Source organism: Schistocerca americana, chromosome X (genome assembly GCF_021461395.2).
Source record: "Schistocerca americana isolate TAMUIC-IGC-003095 chromosome X, iqSchAmer2.1, whole genome shotgun sequence".
Lineage (NCBI taxonomy): Eukaryota > Metazoa > Arthropoda > Insecta > Orthoptera > Acrididae > Schistocerca > Schistocerca americana.
In genome coordinates this window covers 997,353,684-997,366,619 of record NC_060130.1, presented here as the reverse complement: position 1 = coordinate 997,366,619, position 12,936 = coordinate 997,353,684, and the positions used below count along the sequence as shown (strand labels likewise).

Genomic DNA, 12,936 nt, shown 5'->3' with positions numbered 1-12,936 from the left:
AGTAAAACAAGCAGAAAAATATACATGTTCAGTAAACTAGATAAAACATCAGTAATGTTAAATCTCAATGAGGAACTTTAAACTTCAGCACAGGGCATGAGCATGCAGAGGAACTAGTTCTAGAATATGGCTTAAGAGTGTGGGACCCATACCAAATAGGACTAACAGAGAAGGGCAGCACAAATGGTTCCACATTTGCCTGACCCATGAGAGAGTGTCACTAAGTTGTTGAATGAACTGAACTGGCAGACTCAAAGGTAGACAAACTATCTTGACAAAGTTTCAAGAACCAGCTTTAAATAATGACTCTAGAAATATACTAAACGCCCTGCGTACTGCTCACATACAGGCTGTGAGGATACAATTAGAATTACTGAAAGCACAGAGGCATTTAAACAATCATTCCTCCCACACTCCATATGTGAATATACTGGGAAGAAGCCAGAATAACTGGTACAATGTGACATACCCTCTGCCATGCAATTCACAGTGGTTTGCAGATTATACATGTAGATGTTGCTGTGTACTGGACACACACACACACACACACACACACACACACACACACACACACACACACACACACACACACACACACACACACACACTGTGTACACTGAGGGAGCAGTAGTACACTCACATTTTGGAAACACCAACTAATGCAGTTCAAGCTATGAATGTTATCGATTTTAAAGTTATTTTCCTAAGTGCATATTAATGAGTAACATTCATTTTCCCCAAAACGAGGATACCTGCATGTTAACAGATTGACCCTTCTACCACAACCACAATTCAGTTTTGAGTGACAATCGTTGGTCAGAAATTGACAAGCACAAACCAACTCACTGAACCTGCACCCCCCACCCCTGACTTTTTACTGGTAGTTACGAAAACAAATTCTCCGACCAAATGGCACATCCTATAGAAAACAGTGTCAAATTCACAACAGGGTATAGTAGTTGCATCCTACAGAAAACCAAACTAGTGCCCCCTCCACCCACAGGAAAGCAATTTAGTCACTTTTGGGTCTGCTCTCTCCCCATTTTTCCTACATCTTTCCTTACTTGTATAAGACTTTCTTTTTTTAACTAGTTTCTACTCTCTCTCATTTCTATCATCAGTAAAGCCCCACATTGTTCTCTGCAAATTTCTCAGTGCCACAAACGATTTGTTTGCAAGCTCCACTTGTTCACTGAGAGTAAGGTCTGGTGAGAGAGCTGTGGATATAACTCACCAGACCTTATTCTCAACAAACAAGTGGAGCTTGCAAAAACAAATCTTATCTTCACATATTTCATGAAATATTCAAAAACAAAAACTAATTATCCTCTGATATAATAACAAAGTAATATTCTATGGAAATTCAATGTAGCAGTCATACAGCAGTTAAAGTGTCACTACCGTGATTTGTAAAAATAATATGGCAAACACAAGCTGTAACTGTCATTGTATAATTTGTAATAGCTTTCAAAATTTCATGTGTGTAACATCATTGTACTTTCTAGATCTAAGTTCTCCGACAAAAATGTGGATCAAAAAATTTCATAATGTGTATCAAAAAACTTTGCAGTCTATAATAGCTTTTTAAGTTTCTACATGTGCAACACACTTGCACTTCCTGTGGCTAAGTTCTTTGACCATAACCTACATGTTTCTGGATGAGCAACATCTTTATACCAGCTACGCCTGAGTTATTAGACCATAGCCCACATGTTTGTATGTAAACACAGTGTATTTCATGAGTGCACATCTTAATAGTGAAATATGCAGCTAAACTTTATAAAACTGAAATATGGACATGAAAATGTTAAGTGTGCAACTAAGTGGAAAAACTGTCATCACAGCGTAACTATAATAATGATGCTTCATCTTTATGTACGTACAGATATATTTTTGACAAATGCTGCCTTGCCACTTACAATTGTCCCACTTTTATCTGTTTAGTCACCAGCAATTTTTTTTGTATTTATACAGTGATCTCCAGCAATATAAACACCTGAGGATGAGCACAAGCCTGAAACCGATCATGTGACAAATAAATAACCTTTTATTGTGACTGGTAGCGGAAATTTTTCTACACCCTATAAAGGAACAGCCACAGAGTTCAACAGCATCCACTATGGATAAAATTCATCATCCTCCATTTCAGGCCTAAACACACTTATATCATTCATTTGCAACACCAGAAAAGAAACTAGGTAATTCAACAAACTTCTGTTGATACAAAGTAATATTAGGTGGAAAACGCTTACCTCGAGTTGAAAACACTCTCTCTTGGAACTGTACTCCAGTAAACATTTGGGTGAGGACACGATATGCACACAAATTTTTCAACAATATCAGGGTATTGGTGTGCAAGGTACCAACATAATAATGCGCCAAGGTCATGAGCAACAACTGTACAGCTTGAGGTTCCAAGAGCCGTTATCAGTTCCTTCAGTTCTGCCAGTAATGTGTCAACACGGTAGCTCCTCCTCCAGGCTGGCTTATCTGAGTCACCAAATCCCTTAAGATCCAGAGCAACAACCCTGCACAAAAAAAAAGCAAATCATACATATCAAAATTTTTATACGCAAAAAATTTGTTGAGTACGTACTCTAGAGTAAGAACAGTGCTGCCAACTGACAAAGAAAGAAATTAGTCAACTCCCTTACCCAACAACATTTTTCCAAGCTTAAGAAAATTACAACAACAGTATGAACTAGTCATAAAAAAATTAAAAAACTCTACACCCGCAGTTGCTTTATTAGTTTCCTATAATATCAGACACTGTACTCTGGGCATTGCAAGATGGTTTCACTTGCGGCAACTGTGTCGTGCTGGGGGTGATATCTAGGTCATTTGACATCAGGACCTTCGATGTACTCACTGAACTGTAAAGAGGCGCGCGCACGCACGCGCACGTGCCATGCACAGTTGTTTTCTCAGCTCACTCAATTCACCTTACTCCTATGTCGTCTGGTGGCCAGCAGAAAATGTGCTCGTGCTGCTGTCTTGGGAGGAATAGGAGGTCCTATTGCTGTTAGATCAGAAGACCACTAATGGAATATGAGCAAATGAGAAAGTTCTTCCTTCATTCACAGCTCCTCTGCTTCATTGTCTACACAACTCTGTATTACTAAGTGTTTTACATGGCTAAGGTTTCTCATGGGAAAAGCCTGAAGACAGGCATGGAGCTGAGGGAGTCTATTTTAAAATTATTGTGCTCCTCTAAAATACTATAAACCAAATACCTAAGAAAATATATTGGGACTGCTCAATTTTCTGAAATTCATTAAATTTCCAATAATTCTGGGACTCTTGAGAAGTCCAAGTCATTATTTACTTCAACATTCACTCTCATTTCTGAAAATCAGTTCTTTGCACAAACCCCATAAGAACTAATTGCTTGAACACAGTTAATGAAAGTCTTACCATGACTACACTAGCAACAGAATGAAATGAAGGTGCCTGGCGTACGTTGTATAATTTGTATGCTTCCCACATCATGAGGAGTTGCTGCCCGACTCAAGTTCCAGTTTGCCAGCCTCTGCCTAATGTTTGGAGTGGGCCTTGTACTAAATGCACCTTGGTCTGCGTGATTTAGTCACAATGGATTTCATCCAGTTCCTTCAGATCTCATGGTCCAACATTCATACAATGTGCATCCAAAATCATCTATGTACCATACAGCTATATAAAATTGGAACAGGCAAGTTCAATCTGTTCCCATATACCAGTAACAATGCACTTTAACATATGAAGCACTGTGTGGAATGAAGTTTCCAGGCACTCCATGCATGAAGACCACATAATCTTCTGATAAAAATAAAAAAAAAAAAAAAAAAAACATTGCATTTTTAAAATGGCGCCTTCAGTACAGGCATTGACATTAAAATCATGAATGTAACAGTGAAAAGAAAAACAATTTTTTCTGTCGAAAAACTTTGAGCCAAGCTTTAGTGCTTACTTTTCTAGCCTTCTAACTGTTGACTTGTTGCCAGGCTAAGAATGTGAACTGAAAATTCGAAAGTAATAAATGAACAAAGACCACTGAAGGGTGTCTTTGCTATGGATATAACATTACCTACAGCTGTTAAAAAAAAAAAAAAAAAAAAAAAAAAAAAAAAAAAAAAAAAAAAAAGGTCATTCTGAGAAAGCCACTTCAATTGTCTCTTATAAAACAACATTCTGACAGGTCATCACCAGATCATCTAAAACAATGAAGCGAGAGGAAAAACCATAAAACATGAACATGTGCCACAGAAGATTCTCGTGTGGACTTGTTTGTGGATATTGTGACTAAGTAGTACCACAGATCAACAACAAATAAAAGGAAGAGGGAGAAAGTATTATCTGGGTTCTAAGAACCAGGCCCATAATCAGTTGACTGTCTGACCATCAGTTAAAGCAGGTAGTGGAAGAAAAACTACAATAATTACTAGGACAAGTTTGGTACTTCAGTTTTCTGAGGAGGATAAATACAGGATGTTCCTCCCAGAAGTCAGGAATCTGTCCTGTTTCCCATATAGCATTAACAGGTTGATGGACTTCTTTAGTTTTCTCACTGAGGTGCCCACAACACATACTGGTTTTCGTCATAGCCTGGTGCAGTGTTGGGATCACAAATTAGGGTGAATTCAGCTTTCCTATGGTGAAAGGCAGTTGTAAATTGCATTATTGGTGGAACTGTGGTTCCAAAAGCTCCTTTCAACAATCACTTGGTAATGATGGAAACCTAATAGCAAAATATTTTGCCACAGTCTGGACCACGCATCCCTCATTTGTCACAAGAGAGAAGTTTGTCATTATAGCATTAACAATGCATCTTTCACCTCTCCACAGAATCCTCCAATATTCATGTTTGTTTAATGGTATGGTTTCCAGTTCTCAAGAACAGTTGTCACAATCTCTACCCATTCTGATAGATTTTGCTGCCACCAACCAAAAAGTGGTGGCAAAGTTTTCATTAGGTGGCCAACATCTGAACCCAATTGTAAAGCAGAAATATTTACTTAAATAGTAGACAAGTTATTCTCTTAGTTAGCTGGAAGACAGATGCTTCAGGAATACAGTCACATGTGTCACTAATACAGTCAATCCAGCATCAAATTATCCTTATTGTACATATTTTGTAGCTTTCATCTGGGTACTGTTTTATCTGGCATGTGTATCCATATCAAATAGGGTTCACGTGGCAGCATATTGACTACTCCACATTGAGTACTTTGTGTAAGAATTTGAAACTGCCCCTATAGGTTGTTGTCGATTACTGACCCCGTAACAGTGCTCAAGTATATACTTCGCCTTATGTTTGAAAAATGTGTTTCTTAATATCAAGATGTTATCAACAGCTCAATGTCTAGGGCAGACAACTGGAGGACATCGCAGCATATTACACGTAGGGACATAGAAAAAAGTATTGATAATCGATAACGATACTTTTCTACTCGACATTTTGCAATCGATTCTTTTACTCAATGAGTACTTCATGGTAGGTAGCGAGTACTTTCTAGAGCTCAGACTGTTGACACTGACGCAATGCGACTGCGGTGCCACAAAGATTAGGCTGGCAACACAGTTGCAACGCTACCGGCTATTCAAAACACTAACAAAATACTATATGTCCACACGTGGTACTTTGTGTTAGAAATGTTAAATGAACAATATGGCTTTCTTGAAAATAAAAATTGGTTTGAATAAAAATTGGTTTGTCAGTTTTCAGCAAGTGGTTTGCATGCACACCTAGGATGGCGCCTGTGAAAATTATTACACTCGCTTAAACACCAATGAAGTGAAATGAAAAATTTGCTTCAAAACCTTAAAATCATCGGGGAATACATCAAATATGAAGAAACATTTGCAAAAGCATCCCACAAGCACAATATCGAGGTAAATTTACTAATATTCTTAGAATATTATACTTTTTAGATTTTTACTTTTTCTGAAACTAGTTCATTTTTATTTAGAAAAAAACTAAATCATCGTCTATCTGAGAATAGAGGAAAAAGCACAAACTGGTTCAAATGTCTAAGCACTATGGGACTTAACATCCGAGGTCATCAGTCCCCTAGACTTACAACTACTTAATCCTAACTAACCTAAGGACATCACACACATCCATGCCCAAGACAGGATTCGAACCTGCGACCGCAGCAGCAGTGCGGATCCAGACTGAAGCGCCTAGAACTGCTCGCCACAGTGGCCGGCTGAAAAAGCACATGTATGAGGTGTTCTACACTGGAAGTTTTTATTTTTTGTTTAAAAAAATCCACTCCTCCTGTATTTTTCAGTGAAAAAGGAAACCTGGCACATGACAATCAAGTTACCACCAAAATGGCTGAAGATAAAAGAGCAACAACAATCATCGCCATCGCCCAGTGAGCCTATCGACATTGACGTCACTTCTGGGGATAAGGTCTTCAACCCTGTGTAATCATCAGAGAATTCAACGGACGCAGAAAGCAGACCATCTAACAAAATGAAGCAACTTTCCATTGGAGAAACACTACAGAGAAAGCTATAGTATGAGGAAGGAGGGAGAGCAAACTCCCTGTAGCGCAAATTGTCTCTATTTTATTTGTGTGGACAAACGACTATTCGACATTGTTAAAGGTCGTGGATTCTGGAAATTGATGTGTCAGGTTTGTCCATCTTTTAAGATTCAGAGCTTACACACAAAGAAAATCTAGACAGTTCCTACAGAGTTACGCGACCAAAAATTGAACTGAAATTCGAAACTTTAAATCATATCTCACTAACCTGTGATGTATGGACCGAGATAATGACTACCACTAGTTATTTAGGTGTCACTGCCCACTATTCTGATAATAATAAACTTACTTCACACTGGATCAACGGCGTACTGGCGACTACATTTCTGAACAGATGCAAGAAATTTGTCGAGGAATGAATATCAAACCTGAGAAAATCACCACTATTATTACTGATATGGTGCAAATATGGTAGCCGGTATTACAAAATTAATAGGTAGAGGGAAACATTTATCTTGTTTTGCCCATACTATTAATCTTATTGCTGAATCAACTGTCAATCAACGATTTTAATTTATTGTGTAATGAAGTAACAGATGTTAAATATTTCAAGTCAAGCGTGATTCAGAGTGATTTATTAAGGCAAGAACAAACTGGAACTACTTTGAAGTCGATCTTAGATGTAAAGACTTGTTGTAATTCTGTATATTATATGCTTGAGAGGCATATCAAACTGGCTCCTTTCGTGCGTCAAATTCTGATGCTTAATGAGAAAGCACCGTCTACTCCATTGGCCATATAAATGCACAATATTAAAGATCTGCTTCATGTTTTGAAGTCATTGGAATACGTTTCTAAAGAAATATCCGGAGAGCAGTATGTGACAATCAGTAAAATTATACCGATGATCAACTGTTTAAAAACACAAATAGATGCTTTGAATTTGTCTAGTGACTGGGTGGCAGGAACCCTTAGAAGATTCAGCACAGGTTTAGACAAGTGGAAGATAGTCATTTAGTAGCCATGTCTTGCTTACTCGATCCCAGATTCAAAAACATCCATTTTCAAGACACCAGGTTATGCCACGTCCTCTTTCATGAACGTTTTCTAAAACAGACAGTACTATGTCTAAAACGCAAAACAGGCTATCACCAAAACGGTTGGATAAACTATTTTTAAGTGATTGTGCAGAGGAAGAATGGTAGGTTAGAAATATATAACCATAATTTGCATTTCATATTGTGAAATATTTATACTAAATAAATTGTTTGATTACTTGAAATATTGCTTATTATTTTCAATGTTAAAACATTCATAGGGATCGCCGTGTATCTTCTACGTAGGCACGTATTATGCTGTATGGAGCAGACTGTACTGTGTGTTGTGCATTAGATTATTGCTTACCAGTTGTATCTTACGACTAGACTGGAAGTTGTGAAGTTCATTTAAATTTCTGAAATCTCAAAATATGGATAGATGTTGAATTTGTATGATATGAAGTACAAATTATACAAAAGAACTTCATAGAAAATTTGGAAACATACCTCAAAGCATTAATACTTTCAATTTTTCTATGATAATATTTTGTAAATGTTTGCATTTTGTTCGAAAAATCTATTGATACCAAAAGCATCAATAACTTGGGGGTATCGATACTTTTTTGTCGATACCTTCAGAAGTACAATACTTTTTGACCGATACTACTCACGAGTACAGTATTGATACTTTTCATTCGATACCGTGGCCGTAATTACACACATTGAAATAAAATGAAGGGGGGACCCATCTTTTCACTTAGAACATTGTGTAGTGGTAGATCTGTGGAATATACAGTAGCCCAATGGTACACACGTACATGCACACCATGATTTGCACACCATGATTCCAACATGTTGGCTGGTGGTGAAAGGGGGAGGTGAATAATTGCATGAATCATTAATAAAGCTAGGCAGTCTCCCTTTTATCTCTTAGCCACTGAAGGCCTACTTACTATTAAGGACATTGCCCCTTATTAAAACAGTATCACTCTAAGATGTCTCCTGAAGATACAAGAATATGGGTCCTTATGCGTCAACAGTATACTCTTCTACCTGTGATCTGAACTGATTTCTGTTATACTATAGAGTGGGAGCCATTTATTAGTGAAGGATTTTCCTGTCCCTTGCCTTCCAATGTACTGGGGAAACTGCAGCAGTTAGTAGATTATGTGCAGGGCTTGTTGGCTTCTCTGTTTTTAAAGCTGTTTGGGGGTCCTCTTCAAAATTGTCAGAAAGAATCAGCTGAGTGCAACCTGACAGGTTTAGTCCAGTTTTCCAACATTGTCTCTTTTATCTAAATGGTTATCTTACAGCGATGGTAGAGGCTTATAGGTCTGAGGCAGTCTACTCACCTCTTCAATATTCACCAAACATTGGACTGCAACTAGTGTACACGTATCTTTAACTTTGTTGCACTGCAACTAATTTACCTAGCATGGCTGAATAAAGCACCACTACCAGTAATGCAAGAGCCTCATGGAAGCAGGTCAGACAAGGGCTGGCTAGGTACTTACAGTAGAAGCAACCAGCTGATACAAGTATTGCTACACGGCATCAAGTAGTTAGCACACAGCCTGGCACCACATAGGGGTGACAATAGAAATTTTCAAATATGGCATCAGACAAACTAGACACAGAGTTTTGTTGGCAGATCACTTAGAAAATTTAACACATCTACTGAAGAGACTGCCTACACTACACTTGTCCATCCTCTCTTGGTGTACTGCTGTGTGGTAATGGATCATTAACAGATAAGATTAACGAAGTACATTGAGAAAGTTCAAAGAAGAGCAGCACGTTTTGTATTACAGCAAAATAGGGGAGAGAGCATCACTGACATGATACAGGATTTGGGATGGACATCATTAAAACAACGGTGTTCTTTGTTTCAGCAGGATCTTCTCACGAAATTTCGATCACCAACTTTCTCCTCCAAATGCGAAAATATTTTGTTGACGCTGACCTACATAGGGAGAAAAATCATCATACTGAGATAAAGGGAATCATGAGTTTGCACAGAAAGATATTGGTGCTCATTTTTCCACGCACTGTTCAAGATTAGAATAACAGAATTATTGTGAAGGTGGTTCGATGAACCCTCTGCCAGACACGTAAGTGTGATTTGCAGAGTATCCATGCAGATTTAGATGTAGATGTAAATGTCAGTAGTGTGGTTTTTGACACATTCATATCAACTAAATATCTATGTGTAGCATTGCAAAGTGATATGAAATGGAACATGCACACAAGGATGGTAGTAGAGATGGCCAGTGTTCATCTTTGGTTTATTGGGTGAATTTTAGCAAAGTGTGGTTCATCTGTTATGGATGGTTGGTTGGTTGGTTTGATGGTGGCCAGCAGAGGGGGGAGGGGGGGAGAGGGACCAAACAGTCAGGTCATCGGTCCCATTCATTACCTAAGATGGCAGAAATCAAGGGAGGAACATCACAAACAGCACAGTCCAGTCAAGGGGAAGGGATAAAAAGCAAACGAAGAGAGAAAAGGGACATCAGGGCAGAAGAAAGAGGAAAGAGCAGGAGGGGTTGAGTGGAAACAGGGAGAGCAGCAGGGCACACACACACACACACACACACACACACACACACACACACACACGAGACAACACCAGCGAAAGGAGAAAAAGGAAAAGGGGAAACAAACTGCACAACAGACCAGATAAATTTTAGGGAAAAAGGCACGGAGAAATTGGCTGGTGTGGAGACAAGACCAAGGCCTCCATAACCAACACCAACTGAGGGACTGAAATTCCAGAGGAAAAACTCAAGGACTTCTACCTGAATGGACAGACCACTTCCACGAAGAAAACTGAGGACAGCTGTAAGCATGTGAGGGCCATCCACTAACACCCAAGATAAGGAATGTTGGAGAGCATATTTAATACAAATGGCCAAGAAAGGCAGGGGCAGTCCAGCAAAATATTGATCATTGTGAGGGGAGCCCGGCAATTACAAAGGGGTGGGGGAGAGTTGGGAGGGGGGAGGGGGCTCGTTGCAGAGTAAAAAACCATGGGTCAACCTGGTATAGCCAACATGAAGACAGTAGATGATGGTACATTCCCAGCAGGTGAGACAGAAGGAAGAATGTCATGTGGTGCAAGTCTCCTCAATTGTGTAAAGTTTATTAGACAGGGGATGGCCTCCCAGGAGTCGGTCAAACAACAATTTAATTTAAAGCTGTAAATCCGCCCCTCGAGGAGACGCGGGAAACGGGGGGATAGGTGCTGGTGACCTAGTGGGATGGAAGGGGTCTAATGGCGGAGAAGGAAGGGGGAGGGAAATCCACACCGAAGATGCTAGGGAAGTAGTTCTGTCCCAACTGTTGTCACACTATGGAGAGAAAATTTAGAAATGGAGGTCAAACCCCAAAGGGGGACCAAAAATACCAAAAAGGAAGGATGAAAAAGAAAAGGCAAGGGGAACAAAACCACAAGGAATACAGGACACTAGCGGGATAACCAGATCAACACACATAAGAAGACAGAGAGGGGAAAGAGCAGGCAGCAAGGAAGGAGTGAGGACACAGAGGGAGGGTAAGGGCAAGGCAAGGAAATTCAGCCCAGGAAGGATGAATGGGCTGCAACAGCTTGGTGCCCCACAGGCACCATGAAGAACTGTGAGTCCCCTGGGGGGATCTGTAAAGGAGACCACGTATTGAACAGTACTGCGATCCACTCTTTGTAACTAATCAATGTTTGAGATCCCCACCATGCAAGGTTAAATGAAGACATCAAAGCAATGTAGACGCAGGCTGCTAGATTTGTTATTAGTAGATTCGATCTACATGCAAGTATTATGGAGATGCTTTGTGAATTGAAATGGATATCCCCAAAGGGAAGACTATTTTCTTTTTGCAAGATACTATTGAGAAAATTTAGAGAATGGCATTTGAAGGTGACTGCAGAATGATTCCACTGCCACTAATAGATTTTTGTGCAAGCACCACAAAGATATGAGAAATTAAAGCTTGTACAGAGGCATACAGACAGCCATCTTTTCCCCTCCCTTTATTTGAGAGTGTAACAGAAAATTCATACTCCATGCTGTGGCTTGCAAACGTAGATGTGATTTCATTGTCACAGCAGAAAGGTAGAACTGCCAGGTGGTGAGCATTCTGCTTGCTTGATGCCCGAGTTGCAGCTCTGTTGTAGCTTACATGACCGGAATTTATGTCACAGCGAAACAAGGACAGAACAAACCCATATAAATACAACTCATTTGTAGCCACAAGTATGCAGTATACAGTATACCCTGAATGGGAATTTATCTTAGATGCTACACTCTTTACTGATATCTATTAGAGATTACTGCTCCTCTACAGAGAAGACATTGATCATACCCATCAAAAGGCGCCTTCACTATTCTTATAGGTGGAAAATATTGTCGCAGTAAAACCCTACAAGGACAGTTCATGGGGCAACATTTTCTATGAATGTTTAAATAGTATAGATCACATTAGTGTTGAAATATCAAACTTTGGATGTTGCAAATATCATGTGATGGACATCATTCCTAAGCTGATTCATTATATGAAATGCTAATTTTTCAGTGGCATTAAACAAATTCTGAAGGAGCTGAAGTCTTCAAAAACTTCAAAGACTGCTTGGAAATTGTCGAAACTAGCGGAGAACTGATGTCCACTGAGGTAAGTTAACTATATCCACGTAATTCATTACATAAATTTCATGAACGATTCCATTCATGACCTGCAATTGCCGTGCTAACATGTACTTCCATGGTTCACACAAGTGGAACAGCTGAGATGTTGCAGTGGAACCAGTGAACTAGGAGAGCCAGTACACTTTCCCTTCTGCTCATTTTGACGGCATGATTCTGCAGGCCCCAGTGTTGCCCCCATCATGTGGCTGCCTCTAGCCTTTGTGACTGCTCTTGTGGGTTGCCACCCACTGCTGGAGTCAGAGTCCTTGTCAAAACATTGCCATCATCACTTCACCAGTCATGTGACACCGGGGGCAGAGAGTGACCAGCCTCTAGCTGACCACAGCACCTTCTCACCGACCGTGTACAGCTTCGGCTTTGGGTACACTGGCTCCTCCAAGTTTCATCACGACTATTGTACGTTGCTGAGCAATAAATGAATGTTTGAACAATGCTGTTTTCTTGAACATCTAATGACAACTAGGCATCCCTCACCACTCCATTGCTACTCCATCCAAGGTTACGGATTACTAGCTTCCTGACCAACAACCCAGTTCCACCACCTAATACAGATGCCAACCCAACCCAACCCAACCCAACCCAACCCCAGCCTCTGCATCATTATCTGGCATCCTGAAATACAACACACTTTGCAGTACGTGTGTCTTTCTTTGCCAACATGGGGGCAGAATAACAAGTGTAATTTTAGTGCTTGTCTAGACATTAACACTGTATTTATATTTTATTTTT

General features: G+C 39.7%; 1 protein-coding gene across 1 annotated transcript in view; it reads right to left on the bottom strand.

Moving 5' to 3' along the window:
- LOC124556689 (epoxide hydrolase 4-like) overlaps window positions 1–12,936 on the bottom strand; it is a 95,611-nt gene that overhangs the window by 28,973 nt on the left and 53,702 nt on the right. Inside the window, exon 3 of the mRNA XM_047130664.1 lies at window positions 2,253–2,528. Within this exon, the coding sequence (XP_046986620.1) occupies window positions 2,253–2,528 (276 nt within the window). The remainder of the gene's footprint in view (window positions 1–2,252; window positions 2,529–12,936) is intronic.